We start from the raw sequence: 21,555 nt of genomic DNA on the forward strand, positions 1-21,555 counted from the left end.
TTTCACCTGCTCTAATAATGCAAATGGAAGATTTTTCAGGATAAGTACCACTACTCCCCTACTTTTAGTAGTAAAGGATGAAAAGAATACCCGGTCATAACCTCCCTGTTGTAATTTCAGCTGTTTCCTATCATCAAGATGGGTTTCCTGCAACAAAGCGATATCAACCCTTTCCCTCTTAAGGCTAGAAAGCACTTTTTTCCTTTTAACAGGTGAACGACTTCCCTTAATGTTCCAGGTGCGCCATTTAATAAGACACTTAGCCATATCCCCTTTCAGACACCCTTGAACCCCTCGGAGGGAGAACTCTGCTTACAAAGCGCTGAGCATAAGTAAATAAAGACTCATAGAATCGAGAAACTATATATACAAAAACTACTTTATCATAACTATAAACAACTATTACTACCAAAAAACTACAAAGAAAACCAACTATAGAACCTTGAATGGAAGACTCTTCCCCCTGCCCATAGGGGGCACTCACCCTACCCATCCCCTCCTTCACAGCTCCTTCAAACCCGGACTGTGCCCCAGCCTTAGGCCAGAAAAAAAACAAGATGATCCTTAAATCAACAGAAAAAAAAACAAAGTCAGGATGAGCACTCCACCCATCCCTGCTTCATGTCACCATACTGGTGACTAAAAGAAAAGCAGAACAAACAAACAAAAGGGAGAGAGACAACAAAGAACATTCACAAAATTTCCCATCAGAATATCCAGTTATTAAAAAAAAGAAACAACTTATTCCAAGGTGTTTTCCCCCCTTTCCAAAAAGGAAATTATTAAGGAGAAAGAAAGGAATAAAAAAAGGGATAACATGGGGAAAATTAGAAAAGAGAACAAACATTAACCATATTCTTCAAGCCAATCCGTTTATTTTAAAGTGTCCACAAAGTTTTTAGTCTTATCTGCCAAGTCAAATGTATAAACTGAGTCCTTGTGGCTGAAACAAAGTACTGCATGGAGTACTGGATGCCCAGGTCCCTCAACCTCTTTTTAACTTAATTGAAGGACTTCCTCTTTCAGATTACAGCTGCTGAACAATCCTGGAAAAACATGATTTTTGACCTCTTGTACATCAGCGCCTGCGGATCTTTTCCCAGGGATCTGGAAGCTTCTATGACTTTTTGCTTGTCCTTATATGAGTGGAAGTGCACTAGGACCGGGCAGGGATGCTGCACCGGCCCTGACCTGTACACTGTAAACCGATACGCCCTTTCAATGTGAAGCCTGCTGGACTCGATGTGAAGGCCCAAAAACTTCGACAGCCAGTTTTCAAAGAAGCTGACTGGCTGCTCACCTTCAGGGAGCCCGACAATTCAGAGATTTTTCCTCTGACCTCGATTTTCGAGGTCATCAATATGGTTTCGCAAGGCCCGCACCTCTTACTCCACCACCTGGATCCGACCAGATGAGGCCTCCATTGCAGCTTCCGAGGCTTTAATTTGACCCTCCACCTCCTCCAGCCTCTCCCCGAGGCCCTGGATCTCCTGCTCATGCTTCTGCAGCATGGATGCAATAGGTTGGATCAGGGCACGAATCTCTCCAGGGATTTCCTCAATCGCAGTCACAAGTTTCAAGGTAAGTCTCTCCATCACCGCAGCTAATCCCTGTGAGTCTGTCAGGTCCCCGGGGGGTTCAGGAGAGGCTGCTGCTGCTGCAGTCTCTGGTGTTGTAGGTGCTGCAGGGGAGTGTCCTCCCTGCTGCTGTTTGCTTGCTCCTTTTCCCTTTGGCATCCTTCCCACTCCCAAATATTAACAAATATGTGTTCTGTAAGGTTTTAAACTAATATTTTCACCACATAAGTTGGCCAGGGATGGTAAAAAACACTGATGTGCCTTGGCTGTTAGGCAGAACTGTCCACAGCATTTCTACAGAATTGCTGCCATCTTGCCGAGTCGCCATTTGCCTTCTTAATTACTTGCTGCATCTGCAAATCAACTTTTTGTCATTCACGCATAGGTTGCTCTGCATAGCAGCATGCTGAAACTTTTCATCATTTAAGTAACAGTCCATTTTGCTGTTATTCCTACCAAAATGGATGACCTCACATTTTCCAACATTATATTCCACCTGCCTAACCCTAGCCCAGCCAACTTATCTATATCCTCTGCAGACTTTCAGTGTCCTTTCTGTGTCCTCTGTACACTTTGCTCTACTACTCATTTTAGTGTCATTTGTGAACTTTGACACATTACACCCAACTCAAAATCATCCATGTAAATTGTAAACAACTGCAGCCCCAACACTGATCCTTGAGGCCACCACTAGCCACTGATTGCCATCTGGAAAATATTCATTTATCCCCACCCCTTGCTTTCTGTTAGTTAACCAATCTTCTGTCCATGCTAATACATTACCCATAATGCCATGCACCTTTAACTTATGCAGCAGCTTTTTGTACGGCACCTTATCGAATGCCTTCTGGAAATCCAGATACACATTGTCCACCGCACTCATAAGGTCCTCAAAGAATTCCAGTAAATGGGTTAAATGTGATCTGTCTTTCATAAACCCATGCTGCATCTGTCCAATGAGACAATTGCTATCCAGATGTCTCACTATTTTGTCCTTGACGATAGATTCAAGCATTTTCCTCATTACAGAAGTTAACGGGCCTATAATCACCCACCTTTTGTCTACCCACCTTTTTTAAACAGTATGTGACTTTTGCTGGTTTCCAACCTGCCTGAACCAGCCCAGAATCCAGTGAATTTTAGTAAATTATCACGAGCACAATTGCTATTTCCCCCCGCCATTGCTTTTAGTACCCTGGTTTGGATCAGAGCCAGCAGCCTCTCTCTACCTGTAAGCCCCATTAGCTTGCCCAACACTACACCTTTAGTGATAATGATCGTAGAAATGTCTGCATTTGATTCTAGCCCATTCCTAGCATAATCAAAGGATTTAGAAGTTCTGATCCTCAAATAGTTAAAAGATTTACAAATGGACTTGGGATTAGAAGCTAGAAAACCTGTAATTTTAAAAGGGATGGCTAAGGGTTTACATGTGGAAATTGAGGACAATGAAACTGACAAGAATATCAGTAGATCAAAATTTTAGTAACTGAAATTAAAACAAAATAAACAGATATATATATAGAGAGGAAAAAGTTAGAAAGAGAGAAAGGGGTAAAGAAAATGGCAAGTGAGGAATGAGCAAGGAAGGAACAAAGAATTTTAGGACAAATGGCAGGAAAGTGACATTGAACTAAGTTGAATCTGAGCAGCAGGAACTTTATGACTTTCATGAAGACATCACTGGCTCAGATTTAACTGGAGACAATTCAGCTTTCTCATTTCATTCCTACTCCCAAATTTGAGGAGGCAGAGTGAGAAACTTTCTTTATCTCTTTTGAGTGGGTTGCACAGCAGTTAGAATGGACAGTCTAACATTGGTCCTTTTTACTGCAGAGTGAGTTCTCATTTTCCATGCTATACATCTCTATGACTCTATGAATGGTTTATGCCCTCTTGTCTGAGGAAGTGCCAATGATTATAACAAATGAGGCTGTGCTTGTAGCGCCACACTTTAATCAAACATTTAATATCGCCATCGATGTGGGCAACATTGGGTAGGGGTTGCCCCCTTTAGGAAAACAAATCTGGGATGGAGACACAATAGGGTACTTCTCCATTAATAAACATCAGAAACAATACTCCATTGTAGAGAAAAACACCCTCAGTCTATTCCTTGCTCTCAAACACTAAGATATTCACCAAAAGTAGTACAGAGTGACCACAGTTTATTCTTCAAAGATCGCAATTTCCCCCCAGACGTGGTTGACAATGCTCTCCACCGCATCTCCTCCACTTCCCGCTCCTCCGCCCTTGAGTCCCGCCCCTCCAATCGCCACCAGGACAGAACCCCACTGGTCCTCACCTACCACCCCACCAACCTCCATATACATCGTATCATCTGTCTTCATTTCCGCCACCTCCAAACAGACTCCACCACCAGGGATATATTTCCCTCCCCATCAGCGTTCCAAAAAGACCACTCCCTCCGTGACTCCCTCGTCAGGTCCACACGCCCTACCAACCCTACCTCCACTCCCGGCACCTTCCCCTGCAACCACAAAAAATGCAAAACTTGCGCCCACACCTCCCCCCTTATTTCCCTCCAAGGCCCCAAGGGATCCTTCCATATCCGCCACAAATTCACCTGCACCTCCACACACATCATTTACTGCATCCGCTGCACCCAATGTGGCCTCCTCTATATTGGGGAGACAGGCCGCCTACTTGCGGAACGTTTCAGAGAACACCTCTAGGATACCCGGACCAACCAACCCAACCATCCCATGGCTCAACACTTCAACTCCCCCTCCCACTCCACCAAGGACATACAGGTCCTTGGACTCCTCCATCGCCAGACCATAGCAACACGATGGCTGGAGGAAGAGCGCCACTTCAGCCACAGTTTATACTGAACACTGTTAATTTCTAAGTTTAAGACATAAGGTTATTCCTTTAGAGTTTGTTCCATCAACTGTACCACTTAAATTCCTGCACTGGCTGAGTGCGTCGAAGCTGCTCCTTTGACAAAGTTGTTCTGTCCTTGTTTTTTCCTTGAGAGAGGTTGTAAATGATAAGAACATAAGAACATCAGGAGTAAGCTGTCTGGCCCTTCGAGCCTGCTCCGCCATTCAATAAATCATGGCTGATTTTTTTTGTGTACTCAGAGTCACTTACATGCGCTCTCATTTTTGTTTATCCCCAAATTTGTTTATTGTTAAAAAAACCTTTGCTTTAAAAATGTTTACTGAAGTAGCATCAACTACCTCACTGGGCAAGGAATTCCATAGTTTTACAACCCACTGGGTGAAGAAGTTCCTTCTCAATTCACTCCTAAATCTGCTCCCCCTAATCTAGAGGTTATGCACTTCTGTCCTAGTTTCACCTGCCAGTGGAAATATCCACTCTACATCCATCTTATTTATTCCCTTCATAATTTTATGTGTTTCTATAAGATACTTCCTCATTCTTCTGAATTCCAATGAATATAATCCCAGTCTACTCAGTATCTCCTCATAAGCCAACCCCCTCAACTCTGGAATCAACTCAGTGAACTTCCTGTGAACCCCCTTCAGTGCCAGTATATCCTTTCTCAAGTAAGGAGACCAAAACTGCACGCAGTACTCCAGGTGGGACCTCACCAGCACCCTGTACAGCTGCAAATAAAATGTGAGAAATAACCTTATTATTAAACACAATCCCTTTAGAAGTGAAGAACAAAATTCCATTTGCCTTCCTAATTACTTATTATATCTGCAGACCAACTTTCTCCGATTCATGCACAAGAACACCCAGGTCCCTCTGCATAGCAGCACAATGCAACTTTTTACCATTCAAGTAAAATCCTTTTGACTGTTACTCCTACCAAAATAGATGATTTCACATTTATTAACATTGTATTCCAGCTGCCAGACCTTTGCATACTCACTCAAAGTATCTATGTTCCTCTGCTAAGTTTCATACTTTGCCATTGATCTCAGTATCATCTGCAAACTTTGACACACTACACATGGTCTCCAACTCCAAATCACCTATATAAATTGTAAATAATTGTGGTCCCAACACCGATCCCTAAGATACACCACTAGTCACTGATAGCCAGAATAGTACTCATTGGATCCTGTTAGTCAACCAATCCTCTATCCATGCAAATACTTTACCTGTAATGCCATGCATCCTTATCTTATGCAGCAGCCTCTTGTGTAGCACCTTGTCAAAGGCCTTTTGGAAATCTAGATAAACCACATCCACTGGGTCCCCGTTGTCCATCTTACTTGTAATTCCTAGAATTCCAAAAGATTTTTTAAGCATGACCTGCTCTTCATGAACCCATGCTACGTCTGCCCAACAGGACAATTTCTATCTCGATGCCTCGCTATTTCTTCCTTGATAATAGATTCAAGCATCTTCCCCACTGCAGAGCTTAAGCTAACCAGTCTATAATTCCCCATCTTTTGTCTACCTCCCTTATTAAACAGTGGTGTCATATTTGCCTTTTTCCAATCTGCTGGGACTGCTCCAGAGTCCAGTGAATTTTGGAAGATTACCATCAGTACACTTTCTATCTCTTCCGCCATCTCTTTTAGTACCCTGCGATGCATTCCATCAGGGCCAGGAGACTTGTCTCTCCTTAGCTCCCTTATCTTGCCCAATACTACCTATTCTGTAATAATGATTGTTTCCAGGTTCTCATCTACCTTCGTCAATTACTGGCATGTTATTAGTGTCCTCCACTGTGAAAACTGATACAAAATACCTGTTCAATGCCTCAGCCATTTCATCCAGTAACTAAATGCCCCTTCTCATCATATAAGGAACTGACATTTACTTTAGCCATTCTTTTTTATTTTATGTATTTATAGAACCTTTTCCGAACTGACTTTATGTTCTGTGCTAGTTTTTTTCTCATGTTCTCTCTTCATTTTCTTTATGGCTGTTCTTGTGGCTTTCTGTAGACTTTTAAATTTTTCCCAATCTTCTAGTTTCATGCTGTTTTTGGCCACTTTGTATGCTTTCTCTTTAAATTTGATAGCGTCCCTTATTTCTTTAGACACCTATGGCAGATTACCCCTTTTCTTACAGTCCTTCCTTTTCACCGGAATATACTTTTGCTGAGCACTTTGAAAAATTGCTTTGAAAGTCCTCTATTGCTCGTCAACTGTCCCACCATAAAATCTTTGTTTCCGGGATACTTTTGCGAAGTCCTCCCTAATTCTATTGTAGTCTCTCTTGTTTAAGCACAGGACCCTGGTATTGGATTTTATCTTCACAGTCTCCATCTGTATTCTAAATTCAACCATACTGTGATCACTCCTTCCAAGAGGATCCCTAACTGTGAGGTCATTAATTATTCCTGACGAGATCTAGGAATAGCTTGCTCCCTTGTCGGCTCCATTACATACTGTTTCAGAAAACTATCAAGGATAGACTCAATGAACTCTTCCTGAAGGCTACCCTGACCAAACTGGTTCAACCAATTGACATATACATTAAAATCCCCCTTGATAATTGCCATACCATTTTTACGGGCATTAGTTATTTCTTTGTTTAGTGCCCACCCAATCTCGTGTTATTATTTGATGGCCTATAGACTACGCTATCAGTGACTTTTTCTTCTTAGAATTTCTAATTTCCACCCAAATGGATTCAACCTTATCCTCCATAGAACCTATATCATCTCTCAGCACTGCCCTGATGTCATCCTTGAATATCAGAGCTACACAACCTCCCTTATCTTACCCCTAGATAGGGGTTGTGACCATCCTGTAACCATGTCCCTGTAATGGCCACTAAATCATATTCATTCGTGATGATTTGTGCCATTATCATCAAACTTGTTATGAATGCTACAAGCATTCAGGTAAAGTGTTCTTCCGCTAGCTTTCTTACCATCATGATTTCCAATATCTCTGATAATATCTCCTGAGTTATCCTTTCTTTTTATTTCTTTCACAGTCTGCCTTGAAGTTAAACACTCCTGCACACATGCTAACCTGCTGCTTACCTTTTTATTTACCATCATACTTCCTGTTGTTTTCCCTTTCCCTAGTTTAAAGTCCGATGTGTCTGGTTTGGGATAGGTTTTAGGGCCAATTTGATTATAGCTAACACATACTGCCTCATGCAAAAGGCTTTCAAGTTAAAACAAACACTTATACAATGAAAGGGGAGCGACCAGTTGTCTTTGCTCGGCTTTTCTCTGGTCTTGGTTTGGGTTTTTAGCAGTCTGGCTGTTCAGAGCTACTGGTCAGTTGTTAGCAGGCAATCTTAAAGAAACACCTACATGGAAGGTGTTCCATGCTGAATCTCTCTCCCATTTCTCTCTCCTGCAAGACCCTGTGCTTGATTACACGTTTTTTGCCAAGAGGTTTTTATGAGGATTGTAGTACGAATTTGGAATAGCGTCATTAATTTGGGAGAGTCTGTTGGGTTTTCGGATAGGTTAGGTTATATTGTATTCTGTTCTCTTTCGTTTGCATTTCATTTGCTACTCTGTAAATAAATTTTGTTTTATTTAAGGCTGAGGGGTTTTGAATAGCTGTAATACTGCTGGAATATCCACTTTACACATGCCCAAAACAATTAGAATCGTTAGGGTCTAAGCTACCTTCTTGAAATATTTGAGGAGGTCTGGCCTGGTCCATAACACTGAAGTTTTCATAAAGCACTCTCCTTCTCAACATCTCCTCTCTCTGAGGTATGATGATCCTCAGATTAAACCACCGCCATGGACTAATGAGAGGAGTCCTATGATCTGATAAGACCATGGCAATTTTACTTCTACTTCTGAACTATCAACCACATTGTCAGGAAATTGAATGTGATTGCAAATATTGTGTCCAGATTTTAAAAGTCTGGTTAGAACTGAAAATCTAGTTCATCAAGACTAGAGGAAAAACGCAAAACATTTGCGTATGTATGTGTGAACGAGTGTGTCTCTTGCTTTATGTTAATTTTTTTTACTCTTTTCCATTCAAATGCAATTAGCATAGAGCTATTTCAATCATCCAGTGGAGGAAGTGTTTTGATAATGGATCAGAAACCCAGTGTTTATAGACATTTTTTACCTTTAATTTCAAAATGTGCTTTTGTTTAAAAAAAAACTGCTAAAGAAAAAAATTGCAGATGTGAATTCAGTGACTGGGAAGGTTTTGTGTGGAGCCCATAGAAGGTTGTATCTGCAAAGTATCAGGGAAATTTCAAACAGGGAGAAATCTAACATGGAAGGATGAGAGGGCTATCACTCCTCTCAACAGAGAAAGCCATCTTTTGCAGATATCTGTTTTACCATCCAAAAATGTTCAAAGAAAAGGGGTCAAAACTGACTGCAACACTAATCTATGTACATTATTGACTGGACATCCTACTGTATGGACTAGTGTGTTGTTAGGGCCAAAGCTTTGAGAACAGCCATTTTAAACATTGCGGTACTGCAGGGAAACAAACAGAAAACTCTGAAAACTGAAATAAAACAGGGAATTGCGAACGTGTAGAACTGAAACAAAAACAGAAATTGCTGGAGAAATTAGCAGGTCTGTTAGCATCTGTGGAAGGAAAGCAGAGTTAATGTTTTGAGTTCATTGACCTTTCCAGCAGTTTTGAAGAGGAGTCACTGGATTAAAATGTTAACTCTGCCTTCTTTCTACAGATGCTACCAGATCTATTGAATTTCTGCAGCAATTTCTACCTTTGACTCCAAATACTTGAATTTGGTTACTTTCAAAAGAAATCAACATCAGAATTCTACTAGTGTCCAAAACCATGAATAATGAAAATTAGTTGCTCAACTGCCAATATCAAAACTATGTTCCATCTAATAATGAGCACATCGTGTTACCAGGTCTTCATGAATAATTCAAAAGCTGATCCATAACATCTTTTTGCTTATTTCTGCCTAAGAGACCTAAGGGGCAACTTTTTCACGCAGAGAGTGGTACGTATATGGAATGAGCTGCCAGGGGAAGTGGAGGAGGCTGGTACAATTGCAACATTTTAGAGGCATTTGGATGGGTATATGAATAGGAAGGGTTTGGAGGGATATGGGCCAGGTGCTGGCAGGTAGGACTAGATTGGGTTGGGATATCTGGTCGGCATGGACGGGTTGGACCAATGGGTCTGTTTCCATGCTGTACATCTCTATGACCTGTGTGTACGTGTTGCGTTTAGTCATAAATTCCCTCTTTTTGTTAATTCAATGAAGTTAAATTGGCTCCTTTTAAAACAGAATTTCGCCTTGGTCTCAGAAAAAAGTATTTGTATTTTAATGAACATTGTTGTAACCAACAAAGGGTCAGGCAAAGGGAGCTAGTTCATCTTTTCTCAACCTGGAGCTCAATGATTTGGGATATAGAACATAGAAAAATACAGCACAGAACAGGCCCTTCGGCCCACAATGTTGTGCCGAACATTTGTCCTAGCTTAAGCACCCATCCATGTACCTATCCAAATGCCGCTTAAAGGCCACCAATGATCCTGACTCTGCCACTCCCACAGGCAGCGCATTCCATGCCCCCCACCACTCTCTGGGTAAAGAACCTACCCCTGACATCCCTCCTATACCTTCCACCCTTCACCTGAAATTTATGTCCCTTTGTAACACTCTGTTGTACCGGGGGAAAACGTTTCTGACTGTCTATCTATTCCTCTGATCATCTTATAAACCTCTATCCTACCCCTCATCCTTCGCCGTTCCAGTGAGAAAAGGCCTAGTACTCTCAACCTATCCTCGTACGACCTGTTCTCCATTCCAGGCAACATCCTAGTAAATTTTCTCTGCGCCCTCTCCAAAGCTTCCACATCTTTCCGAAAGTGAGGCGACCAGAACTGCACACAGTACTCCAAATGTGGCCTAACCAAGGTTCTGTACAGCTGCAACATCACTTCACAACTCTTGAATTCAATCCCTCTGCTAATGAACGCTAATACACCATAGGCCTTCTTACAAGCTCTATCCACCTGAGTGGCAACTTTCAAAGGTCTATGAACATAGACCCCAAGATCCCTCTGCTCTTCCACCTTACTAAGAACCCTACCGTTAACCCTGTATTCTGCATTCTTATTTGTCCTTCTAAAACGGAAAACCTCACACTTGACAGGGTTGAACTCCATCTGCCACTCCTCAGCCCAGCTCTGCATCATATCTAGGTCCCTTTGCAGCCGACAACAGCCCTCCTCACTATCCACAACTCCACCAATCTTTGTATCATCTGCAAATTTACTGACCCACCCTTTGACTCCCTCTTCCAAGTCATTAATAAAAATTACAAACAGCAGAGGACCTAGAACTGATCCCTGCGGAACTTCACTTGTAACTGGGCTCCAGGCTGAATATTTACCATCTACCACCACTCTCTGATTTCGACCGGTTAGCCAGTTTTCTATCCAACTGGCCAAATTTCCCTCTATCCCATGCCTCCGGACTTTCCGCATGAGCCTACCATGGGGAACCTTATCAAATGCCTTACTAAAATCCACGTACACTACATCCACTGCTCTCCCCTCATCCACATTCTTAGTCACCTACTCAAAGAATTCAATAAGACTTGCAAGGCAAGACCTATCCCTCACAAATCCGTGCTGGCTGTCCCTCATCAAGCAGTGTCTTTCCAAATACTCATAAATCCTATCCCTCAGTACCCTTTCCATTACTTTGCCTACCACCGAAGTAAGACAAACTGGCCTGTAATTCCCGGGGTTATCCCTATTCCCTTTTTTGAACAGGGGCACAACATTCGCCACTCTCCAGTCCCCTGGTACCACCCCGTTGACAGTGAAGACGGAAAGATCATTGCCAACGGCTCTGCAATTTCCTCTCTTGCTTCCCACATAATCCTAGGATATATCCCGTCAGGCCCAGGGGACTTGTCTATCCTCAAGTTTTTCAAAATGCCCAACACATCTTCCTTCCTAACAAGTATCTCTTCTAGCTTACCAGTCCATTTCACACTCTCTTCTTCAACAATACCGTCCCTCTCATTGTAAATACTGAAGAAAAGTACTCATTCAAGACCTCTCCTATCTCTTCCGACTCAATACACAGTCTCCAACTACTGTCCTTGATCGGACCTACCCTCGTTCTCGTCATTCTCATGTTTCTCACATAGGCATAAAATGCCTTGGGGTTATCCTTGATCCTACCTGCCAAAGATTTTTCATGCCCTCTCTTAGCTCTCCTAATCCCTTTCTTCAGCTCCCTTCTGGCTATCCTGTATCCCTCCAACGCTCTGTCTGAACCTTGTTTCCTCAACCTTATGTATGCCTCCTTCTTCCTCTTTCCAAGACATTCAACCTCCCTCGTCAACTAAGGTTCCCTCACATGACCATCTCTTTCCTGCCTGACAGGTACATACATATCAAGGACACATCGTATCTGTTCCTTGAAAAAGTTCCACATTTCAATTACATCCTTCCCTGACAGCCTATGCTCCCAACTTATGCTCCTCAGATCCTGTCTTGCAGCATCGTATTTACCCTTCCCCCAGTTGTAAAACCTACCCTGTTGCACACACCTATCTCTCTCCATAACCAAGGTGAAAGTCACAGAATTGTGGTCACCATCACCAAAATGCTCACCCACTAACAAGCCCATCACTTGTCCCAATTCGTTACCAAGTACCAAATCCAATATGGCCTCCCCTCTGGTCGGAAATCTACATACTGAGTTAGAAAAGCTTCCTAGACACACTGCACAAACACCGCCCCATCCAATCGACTTAATCTAAAGAGCTTCCAATCAATATTTGGGAAGTTGAAATCGCCCATGACTACTACCCTATGGCTTCTGCACCTTTCCAAAACCTGTTTCCCAATCTGTTTCTCCACATCTCCGCTGCTATTCGGGGGCCTATAGTAAACACCCAACAAGGTGACTGCTCCTTTCCTATTTCTGACTTCAGCCTATACTACCCCCAAAGGCAGATGCCCCTCAAACTGCCTTTCTGCAGCCATTATACCATTTCTAATTAGCAACACCACCCCCCCCTCCTTTTTTACCACCCTCCCTAATTTTACTGAAACATTTGTAACCAGGAACCTCCAACAACCATTCCTGTCCACGTTTCCGTGATGGCCACAACATCGTAGTCCCAGATACCGATCCACGCCTTAAGTTCACCCACCTTATTTCTGATACTCCTTGCGTTGAAGTATACACACTTGAACCCATCTCTGTGTCCGCAAGTATTCCCTGTCAGTGCTACCTTTTCCACAGCCTCCCTACATTCTTGGACATCCTGAAAAACAGCTAGCCTACTTGCTGGACTACAAGTCCGGATCCCATCCCCCTGCCAAATTAGTTTAAACCCCCCCGAAGAGTGCTAGCAAACCTACCTCCCAGGATATTGGTGCCCTTCTGGTTCAGGTGCAACCCGTCCTGCTTGTACAGGTCCCACCTTTCCCAGAATGCCATCCAATTGTCCAAATACCTGAAGCCCTCCCTCCTACACCATCCTTGCAGCCACATGTTCAACTGCACTCTCTCCCTATTCCTTGCCTCACTGTCACATGGCACCGGCAACAACGCAGAGATGACGACTCTGTCCGTCTTAGCTTTTAGCTTCCAGCCTAACTCCCTGAGCTCCTGAATGACCTCCCTACCCCTTCTCCTACCTATGTCGTTGGTGCCAACGTGCACCACGACTTCTGGCTGCACACCCTCCCCCTTAAGGATTCTGAAGACACGGTCCAAGACGTCTCGGACCCTGGCACCTGGGAGGCAACAAACAATCCGAGAGTCTCGCCCATGTCCACAGAACCGCCTGCCTGTCCCTCTAACTACAGAGTCTCCTATAACTAGCGCTGTCCTCCTCTCCCCCTTTCCCTTCTGAACCTCAGAGCCAGACCTTGTGCCAGAGACCCAGTCACTGCAGCTTACCCCTGCTAGGCCGTCATCCCCAACAGTATCCAAAGCGGTATACTTATTGTTGAGGGGAACGACCACAGGGGATCCCTGCACTGCCTGCTTCCTCCCCTTCCTACCTCTAACTGTTACCCAGCTACCTCTGTTCTCTGGCGTAACTATGTCCCTGTAGCTTCTATCTATCACCCTCTCAGCCTCTCGAATAATCCTCAGTTCATCCAACTCCAGCTCCAGTTCCCTAACGCGTTTGGAGCAGGAGCTGACTGCATTTCATGCAGATGAAGTCGGCAGGAGCATCGGTGGTCACCCCTACCTCAAACATCCTGCAGGAGGAACATTCCACTGCCTGCGCTGCCATAATTCTACACTTAGTCTCCAAAACAAGAACACTAAGTAGCTTACCTGTGGACTTTAAAGTTAGGTTAGAGGAGGAGGATGGGAGGGAGGCCCTACTTTGTAGGACCTAGGGTCTAGAACACACCCACTCAAACATCTGGTCTAAAACAATAACAAATGGGGGAACATTACCTAGGGTTTGATCAGAAAATTAAGAATGAAAGGACTTAAGTCGTTTGGGTCTCGGACACTACACCCTGAAAAACTCCTGCAGAGATCTGTGGGGCTGAAGATGATTAGGCTCCAATAAGCGTCTTCCTTTGTTTGAGGTGTGACCATAAGACATAGAAGCAGAATTAGGCTATTTGGCCCACTGGGTCTGCTCCACTAATCGATCATGACTGATATGTTTCTCAACTTATTTCTCCTGCCTTCTCCCCATAACCTATGATCCCCTTATGAATCAAGAATTCCTGTCTTGACTATATTCAATGACATGGCTTCCACGGCTGTCTGTGGCAAAGAGTTTCACAGATTAATCACCCTCTGGCTGAAGAAATTCCGCCTCATTTCAGTTCTAAAGGGTCGTCCCTTCACTCTAAGCTGTGCCCTCAGATCATAGTCTCCCTTACTAGTGGAAACATCCAATCTATCCACTGTAAGTTTCAGTCAGAATCTCTCCTCCTCTTTCTAAACTTTGAGTACAGACCCAGAGTCCTCAAGCACCCATCATATGACAAGCCTTTCATTCCCAGGATCATTCTTGAAAATCTCCTTGGGGAACCGCTTCCCAGGATAGCACAACTTTCCTTAGATATGGGGCTCAAACATTTAATGCCCATCCCTAAATACATAATTAAGAGTCAATGCTGTGATTCTGGAGTTACATGTAGGCCAGACCAGGTAAGGACAGTAGCTTCCTTACTGAAAGGGCATTAGTGAATCAGATGGATTTTTTCCAACAATTGTTTCATGGTCATCATTAGGTCCTTAATTCCAGATTTTGATTTGAACTCAAACTCCACCATCTGCCATAGCAGGATTTGAAACTGAGTCCCCAGAATAGTGCTTAGATCTTTGTATCAACAACCCTGGCCAACCCATTGTCTCAGCATGCTCCTGCCCCACTGAACTCATCTCTACCTACCTCGACACTGTTCTATCCCCCCTAGTCCAGAAACTCCCCACATACATTCGAGACACCACCCACGCCCTCCACCTCCTCCAAGACTTCTGTTTCCCCGGCCCCCAACGACTCATCTTCACCATGGATATCCAATCCCTCTACACCTCTATCCGCCATGACCAGGGCCTCCAAGCCCTCCGTTTTTTCCTCTCCAGACGTCCCCAACAGTACCCTTCCACCGACACTCTCATTCGTTTGGCCGAACTGGTCCTCACCCTTAACAATTTCTCCTTTGAATCCTCCCACTTCCTCCAGACCAAAGGAGTAGCCATGGACACACGTATGGGCCCCAGCTATGCCTGTCTCTTTGTTGGCTATGTAGAGCAGTTGATCTTCCGTAATTACACCGGCACCACTCCCCACCTCTTCCTCCGCTACATTGATGACTGCATTGGCGCCACCTCGTGCTCCCACGAGGAGGTTGAGCAATTCATCAACTTCACCAACACATTCCACCCTGACCTTAAATTTACCTGGACCATCTCTGACACCTCGCTCCCCTTCCTGGACCTCTCCATCTCCATTAGTGACGACCGACTTGACACTGACATTTTTTACAAACCCACCGACTCCCACAGCTACCTGGATTACACCTCTTCCCACCCTATCTCTTGCAAAAATGCCATCCCTTATTCCCAATTAACTCCACCTCCGCCATATCTGCTCCCAGGAGGACCAGTTCCACCATAGAACACACCAGATGGCCTCCTTCTTTAGAGACCGCAATTTCCCTTCCCACGTGGTTAAAGATGCCCTCCAACGCATCTCGTCCACATCCCGCACCTCTGCCCTCAAAACCCACCCCTCCAACCGTAACAAGGACAGAACGCCCCTGGTTCTCACCTTCCACCCTACAAACCTTCGCATAAACCAAATCATCCGCCGACATTTCCGCCACCTCCAAAAAGACCCCACCACCAGGGATATATTTCCCTCCCCACCCCTTTCCGCCTTCCGCAAACACCGTTCCCTCCGCGACTACCTGGTCAGGTCCACACCCCCCTACGACCCACCCTCCCATTCTGGCACTTTCCCCTGTCACCGCAGCAACTGTAAAACCTGTGCCCGCACCTCCTCCCTCACCACTATCCAAGGCCCTAAAGGAGCCTTCCACATCCATCAAAGTTTTACCTGCACATCCACTAATATCATTTATTATATCCGTTGCTCCCGATGTGGTCTCCTCTACATTGGGGAGACTGGGCGCCTCCTAGCAGAGCGCTTTAGGGAACATCTCCGAGACACCCGCACCAATCAACCAAACCGCCCCGTGGCCCAACATTTCAACTCCCCCTCCCACTCTGCCGAGGACATGGAGGTCCTGGGCCTCCTTCACCGCCGCTTCCTCACCACCAGAAGCCTGGAAGAAGAACGCCTCATCTTCCACCTCGGAACACTTCAACCCTAGGGCATCAATGTGGACTTCAACAGCTTCCTCATTTCCCCTTCCCCCACCTCATCCTAGTTTCAAACTTCCAGCTCAGCACTGTCTCCTTGACTTGTCCGGACTTGTCCGAACTGCCAATCTCCTTTTCCACCTATCCACTCCACCCTCTCCTCCTTGACCTATCACCTTCATCTCCTCCCCCACTCACCCAATGTACTCTATGCTACTCTCTCCCCACCCCCACCCTCCTCTAGCTTATCTCTCCATGCTTCAGGCTCACTGCCTTTATTCCTGATGAAGGGCTTTTGCCCGAAACGTCGATTCCGCTGCTCCTTGGATGCTGCCTGAACTGCTGTGCTCTTCCAGCACCACTAATCCAGTATTTGCTTTCCAGCATCTGCAGTCATTGTTTTTACCTCAATAATATCACTCGACCATCAGCTCACTTTCAAAAACTGCTCATGATATTCCAAATATTGTCTGCTCAGAGCATTTTACAGCCTCAGCAGCAGATCTTTCTCTTTTATTTGAGCCCATATTACATGAATGTTGACATTGCATTTCCCTTCTTAACTGCCAACTTAACCTGCATGCTAACCTCAAGAGAATCCTAAACTAAGTCTCCCAAGTCCCTTTGTGCTTCAGATTTCCAAAGACTTTCCGTTTAGGAAATAGTCCACACCTCTATTCCAACTGAAGTGCATCACCTCACAGTTTCGCACATTGTGCTCCAACTGCCACTTCTTTGCCCATTCTTCCAGGCCGTCCAAGTCTTTCTTCAGCCTCCACCTATTTATGTTATCTGCAACTTAGCAACAATGCCCTCAGCTCCTTTATCCAGATCGTTGATGTATAATGTGAATAGTTGTGGTACCAACACAGATCCCTGCGGAATTCTACTAGTCACTAGCTGCCATCCTGAAAAAGTCCCCTTTATTCTTACTCTCTTCTCACTGCCAGTCAGTCAATCTTCTGTCCATGCCAGTACTATTTTATCATGCCCTTATAAGTACTCTATGATCTCATTCTTAATAATGGATTCTAAAATCTAACCAATGACTGAGGTCCGGCTAACCAGCCTATTGTTTCCTGTCTTCTGCCTCCCTCATTCTTAAACAGGGATGTTACATTAGCTATTTTCCAGTCCCCTGGATCCCGCCCTAAATCCTGTGATTCCTGAAAGATCACCACCAATGCCTCCACAATCACTTCAGCTATCTCCTTCAGAGCTTTGGGGATCATCTGGTCCACGTAGTTTATCCACCTTCTCCTTAGTGATGGTGTCACTACATTCACCTCTGCCTCCTGAATTTCTTGTTTTGGCATGCTGTCTTCCCCTGTGAAAACTGATGCAAAGTACCTATTCAGTTCCTTTGCCATTTTTTTGTTCTCCATTACTATGTCTCCAGCCTCATCTTCTAGCTGTCCAATATCCATTCTTGCCTATGTCTTAGCTTTTAGAAATCCAAAAAAACCTCTTGCAATTTTCTTTTATATTACTGGCTAGCTTACTCTTGTATTTCATTTTCTTCTTAAACACCCCCCCCCCGACCAACTTACTTGCTTTTTTTTAGTTATCCTTTACTGATTTTAAAGGCTTCCCACTAATCTTCACCACACTGTTTGCTTTTTCTTTTGCTCTTATGCTGTCCATGATCTCCCTTGTCAGCCACAATTGCATCATCCTCCCCATTGTACATTTCTTTTTTGGGATGAATTTGTTGTGCCTCCCAAATTACACCCAGAAACTCCTGCCATTGCTACTCTCCCAACTTCCTTGCTAGGTTTCCCTTCCAATCGAATCTGGCCAACTGCTTCATTAGAGGAAGCAAGCGTTGGAAAACCATTCCCTAATTCCCATCAACTTCAGTTCTGCCGGACCTTCTTGATGCCATGCTCAGTCAAATACTGTCAAAGAGGAAGTGAGGACTGCAGATGCTGGAGATCAAAGCTGAAGTTTCGGGCATGAGCCCTTCAGGAAGAAGGGCTCATGCCCGAAACGTCGATTCTCCTGCTCCTTGACCTGCTGCGCCTTTCCAGCAACACATTTTCAGCAAATACCGTCAAAGGCAGTCACTCTTATAAAGTCATAGAGATGTACAGCATGGACATAGACCCTTTAGTCCAACCTGTCCATGCCGACCAGATATTCCAACCTAATCAAGTCTCACCTGCCAGCACCCGCCCCATATCCCTCCAAACCGTTCCTATTCATATACCCATTCAAATGCCTTTTAAATGTTGCAATTGTACCAGCCTCCACCACTTCCTCTGGCAGCTCATTCCATACACGTACCACCCTCTGCGTGAAAAAGTTGTCCCTTATATCTTTTTTATATCTCTCATCCTAAACCTATGCCCTGTAGTTGTGGACTCCCCGACCTCAGGGACAAGACTTTGTCTATTTACCCTATCCATGCAGCTCATGATTTTGTAAACCTCTATAAGGTCATCCCCTCAGCCTCTGACACTCCAGGGAAAACAGCCACAGCCTATTCAGACTCTCCCTATAGCTCAAATCCTCCAACCCTGGCAACATCCTTGTCAATCTTTTCTGAACCCTTTCAAGTTTCACAACATCTTTCCAATAGGAAGGAGACCAGAATTGCATGTAATATTCCAACAGTGGCCGAACCAATGTCCTGTACAGCTGCAACATGACCTCCCAACTCCTGTACTCAATACTCTGACCAACAAAAGAGAGCATACCAAATGCCTTCTTCACTAGATTAGTGGTGCTGGAAGAGCACAGCAGTTCAGGCAGCATCCAATGAGCAGCAAAATCGACGTTTCGGGCAAAAGCCCTTCATCACTATCCTATCTACCTGCAACTCCACTTTCAAGGAGCTATGAACCTGCACTCCAAGGTCTCTTTGTTCAGCAGCATTCCCTAGGACCTTACCATTAAGTGTATAAGTCCTGCTAAGATTTGCTTTCCCAAAATGCAGCATATCACATTTATCTGAATTAAACTCCATCTGCCACTTCTCAGCCCACTGGCCCATCTGGTCAAGATCCTGTTGTAATCTGAGGTAATCCTCTTCGCTGTCCACAACACCTCCAATTTTGGTGTCATCTGCAAACTTACTAACTGTACCTCTTATGCTCGCATCCAAATCATTTATGTAAATGACAAAAAGTAGTGGAACCAGCACCGATCCTTGTGGCACTCCACAGGTCACAGGCGTCCAGTCTGAAAAACAACCTTCCATCACCACCCTCTGTCTTCTACCTTTGAGCCAGCTCTGTATCCAAATGGCTAGTTCTCCCTGTATTCCTTGAGATCTAACCTTGCTAACCAGTCTCCCAAAGAGAACCTTGTCGAATGTCTTACTGAAGTCCATACAGCTCACATCTACCACTCTGCCCTCATCAATCCTCTTCAAAAAACTCAATCAAGTTTGTGAGACATGATTTCCCATGCACAAAGCTATGCTGACTATCCCTAATCAGTCCTTGCCTTTCCAAATACATGTACATCCTGTCCCTCAGGATTCCCTCAAACAAATTGCCCACCACCGACGTCTGGCTCACTGGTCTATAGTTCCCTGGCTTGTCCTTACCACCCTTCTTGAACAGTGGTACCACGTTAGCCAACCTCCAGTCTTTTAGCACCTCACCTGTGACTATCGATGATACAAATATCTCAGCAAGAGGCCCAGCAATCATTTCTCTAGCTTCCCACAGAGTTCTAGGGTACACCTGATCAGGTCCTGGGGATTTGTCCACCTTTATGCGTTTCAAGACATCCAGCACTTCCTCCTCTGTAATATGGACATTTTGCAAGATGTCACCATCTATTTCCCTCCAGTCTATATCTTCCATATCCTTTTACACAGTATATACTGATGCAAAATACTTATTTAGTATCTCCCCCATTTTTCTGTGGCTCCACACAAAGGCTGCCTTGCTGGTCTTTGAGGGGCCCTATTCTCTTCCTAATTAACCTTTTGTCCTTAATGTATTTGTAAAAACCCTTTGGGTTCTCCTTAATTCTATTTGCCAAAGCTATCTCATGTCCCTTTTTTGGTCTCCTGATTTCCGTCTACTCCTGTTGCCCTTATACACTTCTAAGGATTCACGCGATCTATCCTTTCTATACCTTACAAATGCTTCCTTCTTTTTTTAACCAAACCTTCAATTTCTTTAGTTATCCAGCATTCCCTATATCTACCAGCCTTTCCTTTTACCCTAACAGGAATATACTTTCTCTGGATTCTCGTTATCTCATTCCTGAAGGCTTCCCATTATCCAGCCATCCCTTTACCTGAGAACATCTGCACCCAATCAACTTTTAAAATGAAACTCTCATTTCACCTCAACTCTGTAGCTCAGCTGTTTTATCCACATCTGGAACAAGTCTGTAATGACGTCAAGAGCTAAGTGTGCCCAACAGAACCCAAACTGAAAAGGTTATTCCTTTGCAAGTGCCACTTGATAGAACTGTTGGTAATACCTTGTCTTCATTTTGCTGATTATTGACAGTAAACTGGTAAAACAATAATTAGCTCTGTGAATTTCTACTGCTTTCTCTGTACAGGATGGGTAATTTTGCTGAGAGATGCATAGGAACAAATTACTGCAGATGCTGGAATCTTTACTGAAAACAACAAATGGTGGGGATCACAGCAGATCACAGTATCCATGGCGAGAGAGCAAGCTAACGTTTTGGGTCTTGGTGACTCTTCATCAGAGTAGTTGTACCGACTACAGGTACGGCAAGTTCTGTTACACACGTCTTCAGCACTATTGTTGGAATGTCGTCACAGACCATTTGTATTTCACCCATTTCATGACATCACTTGGAGTTGTTGTGGTTCTGTTCGCCGAGCTGGGAATGTGTCTTGCAAACGTTTCGTCCCCTGTCTAGGTGACATCCTCAGTGCTTGGGAGCCTCCTGTGAAGCGCTTCTGTGCTGTTTCCTCCGGCATTTATAGTGGCCTGTCTCTGCCGCTTCCGGTTGTCAGTTCGAGCTGTCCGCTGTAGTGGTCGGTATATTGGGTCCAGGTCGATGTGTTTGTTGATAGAGTCTGTGGATGAGTGCCATTATGGCAGATATGGCACTCATCCACAGACTCTATCAACAAACACATCGACCTGGACCCAATACACCGACCACTACAGCGGACAGCTCGAACTGACAACCGGAAGCGGCAGAGACAGGCCACTATAAATGCCGGAGGAAACAGCACAGAAGCGCTTCACAGGAGGCTCCCAAGCACTGAGGATGTCACCTAGACAGGGGACGAAACGTTTGCAAGACACATTCCCA

The 21,555-nt window shown here is 44.5% G+C and overlaps 1 protein-coding gene across 2 annotated transcripts in view; it reads right to left on the reverse strand.

Moving 5' to 3' along the window:
- The window catches only part of LOC140453196 (olfactomedin-4-like), an 84,738-nt gene that overhangs the window by 62,030 nt on the left and 1,153 nt on the right, over nucleotides 1-21,555 (reverse strand). The window contains exon 1 of one of the 2 annotated variants that reach the window (XM_072547709.1): nucleotides 5,678-8,082. The exons of the other annotated variant lie outside the window; for it this stretch is intronic. Coding sequence (XP_072403810.1) covers nucleotides 5,678-5,689 — 12 coding nt within the window. The 5' untranslated portion in view covers nucleotides 5,690-8,082. Of the gene's footprint in view, nucleotides 1-5,677; nucleotides 8,083-21,555 lie in introns of those variants that run through there. 2 annotated transcript variants of the gene reach the window in all.

This window comes from Chiloscyllium punctatum, chromosome 26 (genome assembly GCF_047496795.1).
Source record: "Chiloscyllium punctatum isolate Juve2018m chromosome 26, sChiPun1.3, whole genome shotgun sequence".
Taxonomy (NCBI): Eukaryota; Metazoa; Chordata; class Chondrichthyes; order Orectolobiformes; family Hemiscylliidae; genus Chiloscyllium; species Chiloscyllium punctatum.